The sequence below is a fragment of the Lithobates pipiens genome, unplaced genomic scaffold (genome assembly GCF_037356315.1).
Source record: "Lithobates pipiens isolate NorthernLeopardFrog02 unplaced genomic scaffold, aLitPip1_a1.2 Scaffold_10, whole genome shotgun sequence".
Lineage (NCBI taxonomy): Eukaryota > Metazoa > Chordata > Amphibia > Anura > Ranidae > Lithobates > Lithobates pipiens.
Window position 1 is genome coordinate 162,327,195 of NW_027507686.1, and position 20,433 is coordinate 162,347,627.

At 45.4% G+C, this 20,433-nt stretch overlaps 1 protein-coding gene across 1 annotated transcript in view; it reads right to left on the reverse strand.

Moving 5' to 3' along the window:
* Positions 1-924: 924 nt before the first annotated feature.
* DRD4 (dopamine receptor D4) overlaps positions 925-20,433 on the reverse strand; it is a 166,988-nt gene continuing 147,479 nt past the window's right edge. Inside the window, exon 4 of the mRNA XM_077458835.1 lies at positions 925-1,853. Coding sequence (XP_077314961.1) covers positions 1,651-1,853 — 203 coding nt within the window. The 3' untranslated portion in view covers positions 925-1,650. The remainder of the gene's footprint in view (positions 1,854-20,433) is intronic.

Here is a 20,433-nt window from a genome sequence, read left to right on the forward strand (position 1 = left end):
AGCCCATGTATTCAGTAAGACAGTATTTGCTAGCATATCTTCTGTTTTTCTGTTCATCTCAATTTTATATGTGGTCAATTGATGGGAGGGGAGATAGCTATACCCCCATCCCTTGATACCAGGTGGTGTTGGTGAGTAGGTCTTTAATTTACAAATCCTCTAATGCAGCCTGGAGCCTTTATATTGAATATAGGAGAAAATTATAACCCTCATATTGCCTATACGTATATATTCAAGAGAAGTTTTCACCATTTAAACTTAGTAGATGTTAATATTATCACATAGAGATAGAACGTTGATTTGTTATATATAACGGCATTGACCTCATCCTATAGGTATACCTGATTTGATCATTTACATACTTTTTATGATTTAAAATAAAGGTTACGTTTTAGTTAAGTGGCTTTTGGTGCATAGGGAAGTGAACGGTGTTAAGATTTGTTTTACCTTCTGCCGGAGAGCGTGGAAGACTCAGCTTGCCTCCTGCACCTGGGGTTCGAGTGGTGTCGGGGAGCAGATGCTTGGAGCAGAGAGTTCTCTCAGTTTGATGCTATCCAAACACACTTATTAGTAGAACAGGGAAGGCTTACAGCCTTCCTAAGGTTTTTTACTTGTGTGGGGAGTTTTCAGCACATGTCCTGCCCAGAGAACTGGTTATACCTTATTTATGAAGTGAGGTTGATCTTTCCAATAAAGACCCAGACAGCAATGAAAATATGATACAGGTTCTAAACCATCAGTACTTCAAAACTATGAAGTTCTGTCTAGATTTCTCCTTTAAATTGAGATGGTGAGTTAAATCTAAAATTATATTTCTGGCTAAGAACAGAACTTTTGAGGGGCTTTAAAACAATGGTTTCAATATAAAGTTTGAGGACTCTTTTTAGTGCAGGGATTATTTTACCAAGAAATACACCAAAACAGTTTTATACCAAATATTCTGTTTATTGAACTATACAAAATCTCCTGTTCTGCATCATGGGGAGTCATTACAGGAAGATATCTCAGCAGTACCATTCATGGCCATTGCATGGCAAAGATGTTAATGTTTCTCAAGAACCACCCCTTATGTGATTAATACATTAGTATATGGTGGCTGCTATGGACAGCTAGAACTGCTCCCTGCTTCTGCACGGCAGAAAGTGGTTATGTCTGTAGAGATAACAACGTCAGTTTTTACTTCCACTTACAGAAAGCTCTTCATAACAAACTCTACTGCTTGAGAGGCATGCTTTTTGTTTTACGTTTTAAACCCAGCAAGGAACCTGGAGTCATTGATCTAATGTTGAAGTACTTGTTCCCAGATACAATTTCATGGAATAGAGCTGCAAGAGAATTGAAATGATGCCTGAAGTTGACCATTCCTACTGTATATATGTTTTACATTCCAGCATTTATAGTAAACATTCATAATTTGTAGACTGATAGCAGTTCCACAGAAATAAACCGAAAACTATACCAGATCTGCCTCAGAACCACTCATGCATTGTGGTCACACACTACATAATTTCCATGTATAGTTGCTTAACTTGTTGACTTGACAGGCCAGTTTTACAATTTGGGTGAGGCCAACGATCAGAAGAGTTGTGTTCTCAAGCTTGTACACGATCTGGACATACTGCCCACACTGTTGTCCATCATTCAAAGTGGTCAGCAGCACATTCGAAGCACTTTACGGAAATAGTTTCTAAACTCGGTGTTGAAGATTGTGTAGATAACAGGATTCAAGGCGCTGTTTACGTATCCTAACCATGTGACAGTGCTGAAGAGAGGCTCTGGGATGTAACAAGTCTCGCACAGTGCTCGTGTAATGTGCACCACGAAAAATGGTGTCCAGCAGAAAAGAAAAGCACCTGGAAAAGAATTAGAAAATAATTCCATTAGTAAGATGAAATAAAATATCAATTAAAAACTCTTAATTAAAGAGCAAGCAGCACATCAAGAACAGTGCAGTGCATTATCACCAAACCTGCTAAAGCTTGGACTATTCATTATTAAAGTGAATGTAAAACCTTATTTCTTTCCCCCATATAAACATGTTATGCCCCGTACACACGGTCGGACATTCTGACCACAAAATCCGTTGGATTTTTTCAGACGGGTTTTGTCCGAAACTTGCACGACAAACACGTACGTCGGGACTATAAACTGGGCAGTAGCCAATGGCTTTTGTCTCCTAATTTATTCTGAGCATGCGTGGCACTTTGTTTGTCGGAATTGTCTACACATGATCAGAATTTATGCGATCGGATTTTGTTGTCGGAAAATTTTAGACCCTGCTCTCAAACTTTGTGCGTTGGAAAATCCGACAGAAAAAGTCAGATAGAGCCCAAAAACAAACGGATTTTCCGACAACAAGATCCGATCGGTCTTTTTCCATTGGAATTTCCAACCGTGTGTACAGGGCATTATACTCACCTGCTCTGTGCAATGGTTTTGCACAGAGCAGCCCCAACCCTCCTTTTATGGGATCCCCTGCATGCAACCATAGACACAGACAGTGGTGCTCAGCCCTGCCCCCTGCCTCCTTGTCACAGGATTTTATTGACAGCAGCAGGAGCCAATAGCTCCCATTGCTATCAATCTGCCCTGTGAGGAGAGAGAGAGTGTAGAGAGCCATTACCCTTGGGCACAGTGCTGGATTGAGTTCGGGCTCAGGTAAATATTTGGGAAGCTTGGGGGGGATCCTGGTAGAGAATGCCTTAAAGGGGAGTCCCAGGTTTTTTATGTTTATTAAAAGTCAGCAGCTACAAAAAGTGTAGTTGCTGACTTTTAATAAACAGACACTCACCTGTTCCATGGTCCAGCGATGCGGCTGAATGGGGTGTCGCTCCTCTCCCCCTCCTCTCCGCCGGCACCTCCATTGCCACTCTGGGCACCCGGCTGTGAGACAGCTTTCGTGCTTCACGGCCGGGCATGCATGGCACATGCGCATCGTGCTGCGCTCCCGGAGTGGACAGGCGATCTCCTGGGACCTGTCACGTGTCCCAGGAGATCGCCTAGAGGGAGGGGCTGCCTAAGGCAAAAGGTGGATTCGCCTAGGCGGTCCCTGGGCAGAAGGAGGAAGTGGGACAGGAAGTCCCCCTCCTAATGAAGCCCCCACTCCCCCCCCCAAAAAAAATTACATGGCATGTAAGGGAGCGAGGAGTGCTTAAAGCGGAAGTTCAATTTTTGGGTGGAACTCCGCTTTAAAGTAACAACCCTTAAAGTGGTTGTTAAGCCACTCTAACCTGTATATACCATCAGCACTTCCTCCTATTATAGTATCCCCCTCTGTGTGTGATTTCTAAAAATAAATTCAGCAAATACCTAATTTCACTGCCGAGATTACTATCACATGGCCAGCTTTCTCCTTTTCTCCACTGAGAGATGCAGCGGGCGGGGCGAAGGGTGAAGGATTCAACTCATTGCCATCTATTTCGACTACTTGCAATATAATTTATGGTTGATATGTACACTCCCTGATTTATGTTTTTATCTTTGTATTTTATCTTTGTTTTTTCTAAATAAATATATGACTATCTTTATATAATTTTCTGATTACTATTTGAGTGCTGCTAAAGTCCTACCCCTTCTCTCCTCTCTTTTTGCATTTGTCTATTTGGATGTTGGCACTGCGACACAATCATACACATATATGCAGCCCCATGGAAAATAGCCCAGTGCCATGTGGCTGCATATATGTGTTACGTCAGCGTCAAGGGCTTTAAGAGTATTCATGCTTGTCAGATATCCATTTCTTCTGGGAAAAATGTTTCAAAACAGTCACCTTGCTATATAGGAGCCTTATATTGGTTTTAGATGACATTAACATGTTCAAATAGGCACACCATTCCATATTTCATTAACAGCAGCTAGCAAAATCGAAACATTTCCCAAAAGCTCACAATGAATATTTTAGTGGCGGTTAAAAGAATTTACTTATAAACAAAAATCTAGTGTCCAAATGATCAGCAGATGCAAAAAATAAGCTGCCAAGAAAGGCGCAAATCAAGTCTTTTCTGTTTGGCCCTGCCTTAAACCCCAGCTATAAATATATATAAACAGGCCACTTCCCAAGCCACACCCCTATTTTGCCACTCAAAACAATACTTTAAATTACCCCTTTTTTTTCCAAAGTATACACCTTAAGGTGATCTCATTTTGGGGAAATGAAGAAACATGCCAACGCTGAGGGGGTTAAACACGGGGCTTGGTAAAGGTACAGTAAATACTTTAATGTACAGGTCATACACAGAGGAAAAGGCAGCGTAGGGTTTAATGTACTGGTCACATACAGTATAGGATAGAGCTGAAGGAGTTAATGTTCAAATGGGCAGTATAAGGGAGGCGAGGGGTTAATATGCAGGCCACATGAAGACAGTATTATAGCTAGTATGTGTAGGACAGGAGGGGGTCAGGAAAAGGTTAAAAAAAGAATAAAAAGATTTGTGTGTCAAAGCAACAGAATGAAAGAAGTGTAAATAAAACAAAAATGATTGCCAGGTAGAGAACAATTCAAATAAACACAAGTAGGTGAAAGCCGCTGGCAACACCACAACGGAACAATTTGTGTTAAACCATATATACTGTAAGACATTTGTTGCTGTGCTAAATTGTAATTTTTAGCGACACTTTACCAATTTACCGTCGTTTCAGCAGCGCTATTTGGTCACGGGGGGGGGGGGGGGGCGCTTTTAACCCCTGCTAGCAGCCGAAAAAGGGTTAAAACCGCCCGCAAAACGCTACTGCAGCGGCGCTTTGCCGATTTCAATGAGCAGGGACGCTTTAGGAGCGGTGTATACACCCCTCCGACAGCGCTGCAAAGATGCTCCTTGCAGGACTTTTTTTTACCATCCTGCAAGCGCACCGCTCCAGTGTGAAAGCTTTCACACTGGAGTGAGAGGAGAGGCTCTTTATAGGCTCTATTTTTAGCAATGTAGCGCCTATAAAGCACCTCAGTATGAAAGTAGCCTTATAATTTGGAGTCTAGTGTTCTGGTAAGCAAGCATTTTGTATGACTTATGGTGGAGGTGCACTTGGGTGAAGTTTTATACAGCATCCCATTTACTCATTGGACACAGAGCAACAGACTTTTTCTTATCGTCACCATTGATATTGTTTTAGGAGCACTACATGAACGGTTTTGATATTGATTCTTTATTGTTTCACTTTTTCACCATTTAGCACGGCAACTTATGTCTTAGAAACAGAATGAATGAATCCTTAGCTGCAGCCGCCGATCAGTTTACTCTGTGCCCATTGAGAAGGACTGATCTCCCTCCTTCCCCTCCTTGGCTGTCTGAGGTCTATTTATCCACTGCAGTTCACAAAGGGGACTGGGTAAATAAAAAACACCTATCTGCCATTGATAAACATACATAGTAGATAAATGGTTAAACATAAATGATAATAAACAAATAAAAAAATAAAAGGAAAAGAGAGAAATAAAAGTTAATTAGGGCTAATCAAGGTTAAGGAAAGTTCAATAAGGTGACCAATAACTATGTAAAAATATCCTCTGGCTCTAAAAAGCCAAAATATATGAACTCATTAGGCATGAGCTGTGCCAACACTTCTATACTATATCATCCAAACAAACAATAATTCAATGCAGTGATCACTAGTGTTGAAAACCTAATACAGTGTAGATCCTAATTTGCCAATAAACAATATCAGTGCCATCACACCACAATAATAAATGAAAATCATAAGAGTCCTTCTCTTTAGAATTATACAATACTGCCCCTTTAACCACTTGCTTACTGGGCACTTAAACCCCCCTCCTGTCCAGACCAATTTCAGCTTTCAGCGCTGATGCAATTTGAATGACAATTGCATGGTCATACAACACTGTACCCCAATTTTTTTTTTATAATTTCCCCCCCACATATAGAGGTTTCTTTTGGTGGTATTTGATCACCTGTGCGGTTTTTATTTTTTGTTAAAAATTTGAAAAAGACCAAATGTAAAAATGGGTGGCAATAATGGGCACTGTTGGCACCACTGGTGATCATTGATAGGTGGAACTTGTGGGCATTGATAGGTGGCACTTGTGGGCATTGATAGGTGGCACTGGTAGACAATGTGGGCACTGGCAGGTGGCAATAACAGGTGGCACTGGCAGGGGGTACTGATTGGCACAGATGAAGTGCCTGTGTTCTTTAATATTCGGGACTGATGCTTCTTTAATATAACAGCTGACAGTGCGAGGAGAAAAAAACGATTACCGAGCTTTTGTTTACATCATGTGATCAGCTGTCATTGGCTGACAGCTGATCACATGGTAAGGGGCTGAGACCGGCCCCTTACTCGGATCAGTGATCACATAAGTCTCAGTGACTCCGTGATCACAGAGCGCTCCCCAGGGAGCGTGCACAGGGGAGGACGTCCTATAACAGCCTCCCGGGAATTGAGGTCGTCATTCGGCTACGGCCCGGACCTCAAGTGGTTTAAAATTTGACTCAGAAGTATGCAATGTGTTCTATAGTGCTCAATCTTGATATATTGTTCCACATGAATACAGCATGGGAAATGTTGACACACACCACCACTCCGTGTTCCTTTCCCAATCTATAAATAAGATGGACTCTCACCACCTTTCCCCTTTAAAGGGATATATGTAATAGCACCACCTAGTCTCCTCCACTGCACAGTAGGTTCTATTACCCCCTCCCCCCCTCCCTTTTAAATGATGGCCGCAATAACAGCACTCTGCCTCCTCCACACTGCAGATATATGTTCCAAAGATAAAATGAAAATGAATAGTGCGCTCTGTTTAAAATGTTTATTTAAGATAAAAAAATATAAAAGATACACTCACATTAAAAGGTTTTTTTAATGGATGAGTTTTTATCCTTGTGCACAGGGCTTGTGTTTTAATGTGAGTGTTACTTTTATATTTTTATCTTAAATAAACCTTTTAAACAGAGTGCAACGTTCATTTTCATTTTATCTTAGGAGAATATATCTGCGGTGTGGAGGAGACGGAGTGGTGTTATTACATATATTAAAGGTGAAAGGTGCAGTACAAACCTATGGTAACAAGGTCCTGCTGTTTTAGGTAAGAGCCCATCTTATTTTTGGAAAAGGAACATGAAGTGGTGGTGTGTGTCAATAATTCCCATGTGGGATTCACGAGGAGAAACATACGACTGAGCACTGAAGAGGCCATTGTAGGCCAGGAGGGAGAACAGTCCAGGATTTCTGTACATATAGAGAAAGCTGTCCCCATCTATCGTTTCAGTTAAGTGGGGCATCCTGTAGCCCCTTTACCCCATCCAAGTTATCGCCCCTAATAAAACATTAAAAACAAGCTCAAAGACTGTTTCTTGTGTCTGGATGCAAGTGGAAAATACTTTTTGTCTGGCTGTGCAGGAATAGGGGAAACATTCACCAGCAGCTCCTGCTGGGATAGCGCTACACATGTAATCTATATAAAGTAGTTTTCTAGTCAAAGCATACATGAATATCAAATCACAGATACCTAAAGAGAGGAAATGGAGTGGATATACTAAAGACCAGGGGTCTTCAAACTATGGCGCTCCAGTTGTTCAGGAACTACAATTCCCATCATGCCTAGTCAGGTCTGTGAATGTCAGAGTTTTACAATGCCTCATGTGATGTGTAGTTTTGCAACAGCTTGAGGGCCGTAGTTTGAGGATCCCTGCTAAAGACAAATAGAATGTGCACTCTTGCACTAATTTTCCCCAAAGATTAGTGAATGCGGTTAAGCTCTGTTGATTTACATCAGTGTTTCTCAACTCCAGTCCTCAAGGCGCACCAACAGGTCATGTTTTCAGGTTTTCCATTATTTTGCACAGGTGATTTAATCAGTTTCACTGCCGTAGCAATTACCAAAACATGACCTGTTGGGACGCCTTGAGGACTGGAGTTCAGAAACACTAATTTACATCATCCAAGCGAAAAATGCTGTTTTTTTTTTTAATTTTCCTTGCACCTGATTGGGCATTCTTTACAAAGTGAAGTTTTACCACAATTAGTAAGCTCTGGGGAATATGAGTGCAACTGCACTTGCAAAGTGCATAGTCTATTTGCCTTTAGTAACTCCATCCCAATGAGCTGTAAGGGGAAAGTGAAATGCACAAAATGTAAAGTGACCACCCTCTTTATACATTAAAGTGGTGTTGCCACCAAAAAATAAAAAAGTGCTTAAAATGTAAAAAAAATAAAAAAATAATTGAAATAAAAATAACATTTTTTACTCCCCTCTAAATACCTGTTGCTAGGGGGTCCCTCGTAGTCTGCCTTCTTCCTTGCCCGGGCTGGTGACATCACTTCCCCTCGCACCGCACAGTCATCTGGGACCTGTCACGTGTCACGGCACCCTGCGCCGCTTGCGCATGCGCAGTGGGTGCCCGACTGTGAAGCCACAGCCGGGTACCCACAGTACAAATGACGGTGCCGCGAGCAGAGCGGGGAACGAGGGGGGGCTTCGTTCCCCCACATCGCTGGACCCTGGGACAGGTAAGTGTACGATTATTAAAAGTCAGCAGCTGCAGTATTTGTAGCTGCTGACTTTTATTTTAATTTTTTAGGGGCACCCCACTTTAAGGTGAAACAGGAGTTACAATTGGGTTTCTGGAGTGTTACTATTCCAGTTTCCCCCCCAACAGCATGTTTCTTAACCTTCTAAGATGGGAAGAAGAGGTACCAGAGCATTTAGGCAAATTAAGTTCCTAGCCATACCCTTAGTCATGCTGCCCCAATTAAGGCCCATTCACACCATCCAGTACATGTGCCAGCAATGTGTGTAGTATGTAGCATTGGGTTAGCATTTATTAATTTCTCCTGGACTCCAGAACGCATGTCACCTTACCCTCAGAACACCAAAAAACGTACAACAGTACACATCTGGCTTGCTTTGACTTGCAATGAAAATAATTGGTGTTACCCCCTTTTTTTTGGCTTGCGCAACAGTGTAAATGCCCCCTCAAATATACAGTACTGTATATTCATGTATTCATAGGCGTCTAAACTAGCAACAATAAATACTACAAGAATTAAGTAAAAACACCAAGAAAACAATATAAATCATAAAAAGACAATGATACTTGATTGCTTTGCTGGTGATGCAATCACAGGTTTCTGAAGCTAGAAGTAAAAAAACTTTGTCCACTTGCTATGAGTAACGACCTTTACAGCAGCACTCATGAACATACAAGATTCATTTTAACTTAATGAATGATTTAACTCTTACAATAGTTAGAACTGATAATATATTTTCCTCCTATGGGCTTTCACAACGGAGCTATGAAGTGGACTGTTGCACTAGGATAAGAGACCGATATGGGTCAAAATGAAAAGTATGTGAAGACTTGTGAAATGCGGGTCAGTCAAAAGACTAGTATGTTATGAAGGAAGCATGACATTGTGACTGAAGCTCAGCAATGTCTTCAGTAATGGTCACAGTCACATCATGTGACAAAATCCAAGTTGTGCGTCACGCATGTTAAGCAAACATTAGTGACAGTTATCTATTTTTAAAAAGAGGCTTTACTAAACTTGGATCCAGGGATTGAATGAAGCTCACAGTCACTAGTGATTTAGAAGCTCAGTGATGTCAGCAGCCCTTACTAATCATGAATTGATGGCGGACAAAGCCTGCACAGTGTAGTTGAACACAGGTGGGCTTATTTCACCTCTTTCAATCCTTATAAGCTTACCATAGGTTTAAACAACAGAAGAGAAAAGAGATGTAAAGGAAAAATTCTCAAGACTTTATATTATAGTACATTTTTTGTGAGCACATTGCAGGTAAGTGCTTTATAATGCCAAAAATATGAGACATCCCTCCAAATGACTGAATTCAAGTGCTTCAGCCTGACCCAGTGTTGACATGTGTAACTGGAGCAAATGGGGAAAGTGCTCATGGATGAACTCGGGTGTAGATTTTCTTTTGATACCATTGATACCATCTTTATATCCATCGATTTCTCACTATGGTCATATACATTCCATGTAAATCTTTTTATTGATGTATGTTTAAATAGATGTAGCACCCTGGGGTTTAGGCAGGGTTGCTAACAAATTTAGTTTGCCAGGTAGTAATTGTCCTGGCTAATTGTTAGGAGATGCACTAATTTCCCCCTAAATCTGGAATTGCTGCACTTCGCTCTTCTGTCACTAGGTGGCAATGTAGCCGGTGACTTTAGATAGACAAGGGCATAGCAAAGACAGATCATGAATGGATGGCGTGTCTCAGCAAATTGGCGGGGATTTCTTTTAGTACATTTGCCTGCTGGAGAGCCTATTTATTTGGGTGGAGTCAGGTGATCGGGGTTCTGTGCCACCTCGACAGCTGTTTTGGTGGACGTGTGTTATGTCACCTTGTGCTAGGCCGGAAGCCTGAGGCCTATCCCTGGGGAACCTGGCTGCTAGGCTGCCTGAGGCCTATCCAGGAGCAGGAGAAGCAGCGTAGGGTTGGGACTGCAGGATTGGAGTCCAACCAAGTTGCAAAGGTTCAGATGGACAGGGAACCAGTTGTGGTCGGATGTAGGGGCGAAGCTGTCGCCACTAAGGGACCATCCACCTTGTTACCAGAGACTACTGTGAGTAAGCTGAAGCATGTACCAGAGCAGTCTTCTCACCAGCCGGGGATGGTGAAGAAGTGGGAAAGCATCAGCAAGTGCCAAGCAGGCATGTACTGGCCATCGGGACTACCGGGAGATTCCCGGTGGGCCGATGGCTCAGTGGGCCGGTTGGTTTCAGTGACAGACAGCCTGTCAAAATAATGGATGCACGGCCCGCGCAGCCATTATTTTGAACACTGCTGTACTGCCCAGGGCCGGCCCAACCATAGGACCAAAGCGGCAATTCAGGGGTGGACTCGGTAGGGGTGGTGCTTCATTGCTTCGCTGCTTCTGTTGCCGGCCCGCCCACCACATGTAGCACAGAGCCAATAGGCTCTGCCACTGCAATACGTGTCTGAAAGGTCACGCTGGTGGGCAGGGACAGAAGTCCTCCCATAGCCACTGCATCCTCCGGAACATCCCTGGTGCCAGTGTGTGGGTAACTGCTCGGTGCAGCCAGCTTGTGACACACACCGCTTCCCGCCCCTCTCTCCCTGCCTGTGCGTTACATTGATGAAGAGTAAGAGGGAGTGGGAAGATTAAACAAGTAGCCCAGACCGGACCCCTCTCTCTGCCCCCTCACCTCTCTCTCTCCAGGTCTTCCCCCTCTCTCTCTCCATGCCCCCCCCCTCTCTTTCTCTCCATGCCCCCTCTCTCTCTTTCCATGCCCCCCCTCTCTCCATGCCCCCCTCTCTCCATGTCCTCTCTCTCCATGTCCTCTCTCTCCATGTCCTCTCTCTCCATGTCCTCTCTCTCCATGCCCCCCTCCCTCTCTCTCCATCCCCCCTCTCTCTCTCTCTCCATGCCCCCCTCTCTCTCTCCATGCCCCCCTCTCTCTATGCCCCCCTCTCTCTCTCTATGCCCCCCTCTCTCTCTCCATGCCCCCCTCTCTCTCTCCATGCCCCCCTCTCTCCCTCCATGCCCCCCCTCTCCCTGCCTGTGCATTACATCGATAAAGAGCAAGAGGGAGTGGGAAGATTAAACAAGTAGTCCAGACTGGACCCCTCTCTCTGCCCCCTCACCTCTCACTCTCCATGCCCCCCTCTCTCTCTCCATGCCCCCCTCTCTCTCTCTCCATGCCCCCTCTCTCTCTCCATGCCCCCTCTCTCTCTCCATCCTCCCCTCTCTCTCTCTCCCTCTCCATGTCCTCTCTCTCTCCCCATGCCCCCTCTCTCTCTCTCTACATCCCCCCCTCTCTCTCTCCATGTCCCCCCTCTCTCTCCATGTCCCCCTCTCTCTCCATGTCCTCTCTCTCCATGTCCCCCCCTCTCTCCATGTCCTCTCTCTCTCTCCATCCCCCCTTCTCTCTCTCTCTCCATCCCCCCTCTCTCTCTCCACCCCCCCATCTCTCTCTCCACCCCCTCTCTCTCTCTCTTTCCATCCCCCCTCTCTCTCTCTCTCTATCCCCCCTCTCTCTATCCCCCCTCTCTCTTCATGTTCCCCCTCTCTCTCTCCATGTCCCCCCTCTCTCTCTCTCCATGTCCCCCCTCTCTCTCTCTCCATGTCCCCCCCCTCTCTCTCTCTCCATGTCCTCCCCTCTCTCTCTCTCTCAATGTCCTCCCCCTCTCTCTCTCCGTGCCCCCCTCTCTCTCACCATGCCCGTGCGTTACATCGATGAAGAGCAAGAGGGAGTGGGGAGATTAAACAAGTAGACCAGACCGGACCCCTCTCTCTGCCCCCTCACCTCTCTCTCCAGGTCTTCCCCCTCTCTCTCTCCAGGTATTCCCCCTCTCTCTCTCCAGGTCTTCCCCCTATCTCTCTCCATGTCCCTGCTCTCTGTCTCTCTGCCCCCTCACCTCTCTCTCTCCATGCCCCCCTCTCTCTCCCTGCCCCCTCACATCTCTCTCTCCATGCCCCCCTCTCTCTCCCTGCCCCCTCACATCTCTCTCTCCATGTCCCCTTCTCTCTCCCCATGTGCCCCTCTCTCTCTGCCCCCTGACCTCTCTCTCTCCATGCCCCCCTCTCTCCCTGCCCCCCTCTCTCTCTCCATGCCCCCCCTCTCTTTCTCTCTCCATGTCCTCTCTCTCCATGTGCCCCCTCTCTCTCTCTCTCCATGTGCCCCCTCTCTCTCTCTCTCCATGTCGCCCCTCTCTCTCCATGTCCCCTCTCTCTCTCCATGTCCCCCCTCTCTCTCTCCATGTCCTCCCCCCCTCTCTCTCTCTCTCTCTCTTTCTCTGCCCCCCTCTCTCTCCCTGCTGCCTCTCCCAGCAGATGATGTGGCATGTGACACACTGCATGTGTTGGCAAGCGACAGTGGAAAGTGACACACGGCATCTGGTGGCAGGCGGGGGGGGGGGGGGGGGGGGCAAATGACATGCTGCATCTGGTAACAGGCAATGGTTCCTACTCATTCTGCATTCTGGTGAGTTGAACTATTTCATTATATATTACAATGTAATAATAGAAATAATGTGATTTGATCATCCTGACACCATATTAAGCATGATGTTGGGATGTTTTACTTGCCAGCACCAGCCATTCACCCAACAAATCACCCCCGTCGCTGAATTCCCCGTCAACCCTGACACTACACTCCCCCCTGGTCTTTGGCAAAATTGTCCCTGAATGGCAGTCTAAAAATGTGGCCACCCTACCGGGGGGCAAGGTGTCAATTTTCCCCCGGGTCGCTCTGATGCCCCATACAAAGGCCTCACCGCTTCCCTCAGATCCATCTCAAACTCAATATATTGCGCAATTGTATATAGTTTTATATACTGTTTTTGTGCATGTTTGCAAAATTAAAGTGGGCCACTCTGGGTGAAGTCCAGGGCCAAATTTTTGTCCCAGTCCAGCCCTGGTGCCAAGCCAGGGTCCCAGTAGGATAGCGGGGGTGAGGCTTGAGGAGTATACATCGGGATAGTTGTGGAAGAGCTCAGTGGATCCAGTGACGACTGGGATCTGAAGGTCTAGTGAGAGACTGGGAGCTCAGTGAGTGAAGATCTACAGTGGGATACTGTGAGATAAGTAAAGGACTGTTCTGTGTTACCAAGAGTTATGTACAATTACTGGTAGTGACTGTTGCAAGATTAGTTGCCATAGGAGACAGCGGTTCTACCTATACAGAAGTGTCATACGGCTGGAAGCCTTCCACTGTATAGCTGTCTACCTATAGAAGTCTCAGAGTCTGCCAATTATCATTTCATCTACTCAAGGGTGTCCTGACCCTAACCCTCTCTCCCACAGTTCTGTTAAGAGACAATAAATCTCTTGTTCGCATTCAAAAAGTGACTGGCTTTCATCATTCCTTCTTGCATCACACCCACCATGCCTGGTAACCCACTTTACAAGGAAGGATGTCAGTTTTCCCTAACCCTTGAGGTCATCATTAGGGATGGCCGAACGGTTCGCCCGGCGGTCGTTTCGCGGTGATTTTTGACTGTCGCCGTCCGCCCGATCGGTGGACTATTGCCGCCGTTCGCCCGGCAGACTTCCGTGTTTACTGTGTAAAAGAACTTTGACCTATGATGACACATCCATCATGGGGTACAGGACAGCCAATTGAGACATTACAGCACATGGACACTTGGACATTCCCCCTAACTTATAAATAGACCCGATCCGGCGGCCATTTTACATTCTTTCTACTGTCACTATAGGGAGAGGTTGCTGTGTGGAGCAGGGAGAGACTGCAGAGACCCAAATCGCTAGCTATTTGGTCCACAAAAGTTATTTTCAGGACTGGTATAGGTGTTGGGTGTAGTTCAGGATATAGATTTGAGGCACTGCTGTGCTACTGATTTTTGCAGCAGCCTGTCTTTTGTCAGTGTAGAGAGAGGGACAGGACGCTGTGTGCTGCAGGGACAGTCAGTTTAATCATTAGCTGTTACTATTAGGTCCACAAAAGTGCTATTCAAGTTATTGTTCCAGCAGCCTCTGTTTTGTCAGTTTAAATAGGGACAGGCAGGAAGCTGTGTGTGAGGCAGTGAGGGACAGTCAGTTTAATCAGTAGCTGTTACTATTAGGTCCACAAAGGTTCTTTTCAGGACTGGTATGGTAATAGGTTTGTACACGTATAATATTCTTTCTTCCAAATATAGAAAGAATATTATACTTGACTGCTGCCCTTCTGCTGCAATAGTCCTTTATCAGTATAGGGACTGAGGTACAGTCTGCTAATCATTCACAACCTACTTGTTCCACAAAGGTCCTTATAAGGACTGGTAAGGTCTAGGGTACTACAGTACATAGGGTTGAGTGAGGTACAGTCTGCTATTCCTTAAGGACTGGTATAGGTCCACAATTTATATAGGGTTGAGGTGCACTCCTGCTGACTGCTGCCCTTCTGCTGCAGTAGTCCTTTATCAGTATAGGGACTGAGGTACAGTCTGCTAATTATTCACAACCTACTAGTTCCACAAAGGTCCTTATAACGACTGGTAAGGTCTAGGGTGCTACAGTACATAGGGTTGAGTGAGGTACAGTCTGCTATTCCTTAAGGACTGGTATAGGTCCACAATTTATATAGGGTTGAGGTGCACTACTGCTGACTGCTGCCCTTCTGCTGCAGTAGTCCTTTATCAGTATAGGGACTGAGGTACAGTCTGCTAATCATTCACAACCTACTTGTTCCACAAAGGTCCTTATAAGGACTGGTAAGATCTAGGGTACTACAGTACATAGGGTTGAGTGAGGTACAGTCTGCTATTCCTTAAGGACTGGTATAGGTGCACAATACATAGGGTTGAGGTGCACTACTGCTGACTGCTGCCCTTCTGCTGCAGTAGTCCTTTATCAGTATAGGGACTGAGGTACAGTCTGCTAATCATTCACAACCTACTAGTTCCACAAAGGTCCTTATAAGGACTGGTAAGGTCTAGGGTACTACAGTACATAGGGTTGAGTGAGGTACAGTCTGCTATTCCTTAAGGACTGGTATAGGTCCACAATTTATATAGGGTTGAGGTGCACTCCTGCTAACTGCTGCCCTTCTGCTGCAGTAGTCCTTTATCAGTATAGGGACTGAGGTACAGTCTGCTAATCATTCACAACCTACTAGTTCCACAAAGGTCCTTATAAGGACTGGTAAGGTCTAGGGTACTACAGTACATAGGGTTGAGTGAGGTACAGTCTGCTATTCCTTAAGGACTGGTATAGGTCCACAATTTATATAGGGTTGAGGTGCACTACTGCTGACTGCTGCCCTTCTGCTGCAGTAGTCCTTTATCAGTATAAGGACTGAGGTACAGTCTGCTAATCATTCACAACCTACTAGTTCCACAAAGGTCCTTATAAGGACTGGTAAGGTCTAGGGTACTACAGTACATAGGGTTGAGTGAGGTACAGTCTGCTATTCCTTAAGGACTGGTATAGGTCCACAATTTATATAGGGTTGAGGTGCACTACTGCTGACTGCTGCCCTTCTGCTGCAGTAGTCCTTTATCAGTATAAGGACTGAGGTACAGTCTGATAATCATTCACAACCTACTAGTTCCACAAAGGTCCTTATAAGGACTGGTAAGGTCTAGGGCACTACAGTACATAGGGTTGAGTGAGGTACAGTCTGCTATTCCTTAAGGACTGGTATAGGTCCACAATACATAGGGTTGAGGTGCACTACTGCTGACTTCTGCCCTTCTGCTGCAGTAGTCCTTTATCAGTATAGGGACTGAGGTACAGTCTGCTAATCATTCACAACCTACTAGTTCCACAAAGGTCCTTATAAGGACTGGTAAGGTCTAGGGTACTACAGTACATAGGGTTGGGTGACGTACAGTCTGCTATTCCTTAAGGACTGGCATAGGTCCACAATTTATATAGGGTTGAGGTGCACTACTGCTGATTACTGCCCTTCTGCTGCAGTAGTCCTTTATCAGTATAGGGACTGAGGTACAGTCTGCTAATCATTCACAACCTACTTGTTCCACAAAGGTCCTTATAAGGACTGGTAAGGTATAGGGTACTACAGTACATAGGGTTGGGTGAGGTACAGTCTGCTATTCCTTAAGGACTGGTATAGGTCCACAATACATAGGGTTGAGGTGCACTACTGCTGACTGCTGCCCTTCTGCTGCAGTAGTCCTTTATCAGTATAAGGACTGAGGTACAGTCTGCTAATCATTCACAACCTACTAGTTCCACAAAGGTCCTTATAAGGACTGGTAAGGTCTAGGGTACTACAGTATATAGGGTTGAGTGAGGTACAGTCTGCTATTCCTTAAGGACTGGTATAGGTCCACAATTTATATAGGGTTGAGGTGCACTACTGCTGACTGCTGCCCTTCTGCTGCAGTAGTCCTTTATCAGTATAAGGACTGAGGTACAGTCTGCTAATCATTCACAACCTACTAGTTCCACAAAGGTCCTTATAAGGACTGGTAAGGTCTAGGGTACTACAGTACATAGGGTTGAGTGAGGTACAGTCTGCTATTCCTTAAGGACTGGTATAGGTCCACAATTTATATAGGGTTGAGGTGCACTACTGCTGACTGCTGCCCTTCTGCTGCAGTAGTCCTTTATCAGTATAAGGACTGAGGTACAGTCTGATAATCATTCACAACCTACTAGTTCCACAAAGGTCCTTATAAGGACTGGTAAGGTCTAGGGCACTACAGTACATAGGGTTGAGTGAGGTACAGTCTGCTATTCCTTAAGGACTGGTATAGGTCCACAATACATAGGGTTGAGGTGCACTACTGCTGACTTCTGCCCTTCTGCTGCAGTAGTCCTTTATCAGTATAGGGACTGAGGTACAGTCTGCTAATCATTCACAACCTACTAGTTCCACAAAGGTCCTTATAAGGACTGGTAAGGTCTAGGGTACTACAGTACATAGGGTTGGGTGACGTACAGTCTGCTATTCCTTAAGGACTGGCATAGGTCCACAATTTATATAGGGTTGAGGTGCACTACTGCTGATTGCTGCCCTTCTGCTGCAGTAGTCCTTTATCAGTATAGGGACTGAGGTACAGTCTGCTAATCATTCACAACCTACTTGTTCCACAAAGGTCCTTATAAGGACTGGTAAGGTATAGGGTACTACAGTACATAGGGTTGGGTGAGGTACAGTCTGCTATTCCTTAAGGACTGGTATAGGTCCACAATACATAGGGTTGAGGTGCACTACTGCTGACTGCTGCCCTTCTGCTGCAGTAGTCATTTATCAGTATAAGGACTGAGGTACAGTCTGCTAATCATTCACAACCTACTAGTTCCACAAAGGTCCTTATAAGGACTGGTAAGGTCTAGGGTACTACAGTATATAGGGTTGAGTGAGGTAAGTCTGCTAATCCTTAAGGACTGGTATATCACGGTGCTGGTGTCAGTGCTTTATGTCACGCTGCTGATGTCAGTGCTCTCTATCACGGTGCTGGTGTCAGATCACTCTATCATGGTGCAGGTGTCAGTGCTCTATATCATGGTGCTGGTGATCATCTCCTGCACCCTCTTCTTTGCCTACCCTGACCTTCCCTCGCCTCCATTGTCTCAAGAGTCCTGAATTGTCAGAATTTCACATATAATAAAAGAATGCTTGTAGTTGTCGATCCCAGATTCACCTCATACATGTGTTATGTAATTGGCCATGTGGTGTGACTATGTGTGCACAGCTAGTAATTATTTTGTGGCTGCAAATATGACCTGTAGGTTTATAAAGTTCACCATCCCTGTGCTGTGCTGACTTCCTCCTGGGGCTGCTTATTATGAGGGGCTCCCACCATCAATGTGCTATGCTGACTTCCTCCTGGGGCTGCTTATTATGAGGGGCTCCCACCATCCCTGTGCTGTGCTGACTTCCTCCTGGGGCTGCTTATTATGAGGGGCTCCCACCATCCCTGTGCTGTGCTGACTTCCTCCTGGGGCTGTACCTCTGCTGTGCATATTATGAGGGGCTCCCACCATCCCTGTGCTATGCTCATTATGAGGCGCTCCCACCATCCATGTGCTGTGCTGACTTCCTCCTGGGGCTGTACCTCTGCTGTGCATATTATGAGGGGCTCCCACCATCCCTATGCTATGCTCATTATGAGGGGCTCCCACCATCCCTGTGCTATGCTGACTTCCTCCTGGGGCTGCTTACGGTGCTGGTGTCAGTGCTGTATATCACGGTGCTGGTGTCAGTGCTGTATATCACGGTGCTGGTGTCAGTGCTTTATGTTACGCTGCTGATATCAGTGCTCTCTATCACGGTGCTGGCGTCAGTGCTGTATATGACGCTGCTGATGTCAGTGCTCTCTATCACGGTGCTGGTGTCAGATCACTCTATCACGGTGCAGGTGTCAATGCTGTATGTCATGCTGCTGATGTCAGTGCTCTCTATCATGGTGCTGGTGTCAGTGCTGTATATCACGGTGCTGGTGTCAGTGCTTTATGTCACGCTGCTGATGTCAGTGCTCTCTATCACAGTGCTGGTGTCAGATCACTCTATCACGGTGCAGGTGTCATTGCTGTATGTCACGCTGCTGATGTCAATGCTCTCTATCACGGTGCTGGTGTCAGATCACTCTATCACGGTGCAGGTGTCATTGCTGTATGTCACGCTGCTGATGTCAGTGCTGTATATCACGGTGCTTGTGTCATTGCTGTATGTCACGCTGCTGGTGATCATCTCCTGCACCCTCTTCTTTGCCTATCCTGACCTTTCCTCTCCTCCATTGCCTTCATGCGCTCCACAGTCCTGAATTGTCACAATTTCACATATAAAAAAAGAATGCTTGTAGTTGTCGATCCCAGATTCACCTCATACATGTGTTATGTCATTGGCCATGTGGTGGGACTATGTTTGCACAGCTAGTAATTATTTTGTGGCTGCAAATTTGACCTGTAGGTTTGCAAAGTTCGCCTCCCATTGAAGTCAATGGGGCCAGCCGCGAACGTTACGGTTCGCGAACTATCGGCCGGTTCGCGGTCCGCGTTCGCGAAACGTCCCGTCGGAAGTTCGTCCATCACTAGTCATCATTAGGCCTCTGGGGCCCCGGGACCTTGCTACATAAAGTACATATATATTTTTATCTATTTCTACTACATTGCCTTTAGTGCCTTTAAAGTCCCGCCTCCAGGGGAATCTCTTGTTCTATGGATGAACTTCAGAGCAATTCCACCCTCTGCTAAGCCTCGTACACACGGTACGATTGTTGGCCAAACGAGCGTAAGATTTTTGTCTTAAGGGTGTGTGCCAGAATCTTTTCTTGCATTCTAACAGTACACAATTGTCATGTAACAAACACAAACGTAGTGACATACTACAAGGAATTTCAGCTCTTGAGTGCCACCCTTTGGGCCCCTTATGCTAATTTCGCGTTTGGTGAGCACTGATTCCTAGCAAGCCTGTTTGTACTTTCGACTTTGTGTGACGGATTTGTGTACTGACCATACGAAAATCAGACAACAGAACATTGTCTGCTGAACATTTACTAGCCTGCCATCCAACATTTGTTGGCCGAATTGCTTAGAACTGCAATGAAATCTAGGTATAGATATTTTATACATACAGTGCCTTTGCGAAAGTATTCGGCCCCCTTGAACTTTTCAACCTTTTGCCACATTTCAGGCTTCAAACATAAAGATATAACATTTTTATTTTTTGTGAAGAATCACCAACAAGTGGGACACAATTGTGAAGTGGAACGAAATCTATTGGATATTTTAAACTGTTTTAGCAAATAAAAAACTGAAAAGTGGTGTGTGCAAAATTATTCGGCCCCTTTACTTTCAGTGCAGAAAACTCACTCCAGAAGTTCAGCGAGGATCTCTGAATGATCCAATGTTGTCCTAAATGACTGATGGTGATAAATAGAATCCACCTGTGTGTAATCAAGTCTCTGTATAAATGCACCTGCTCTGTGATAGTCTCAGGGTTCTGTTGAAAGCGCAGAGAGCATCATGAAGACCAAGGAACACACCAGGCAGGTCCGTAATACTGTTGTGG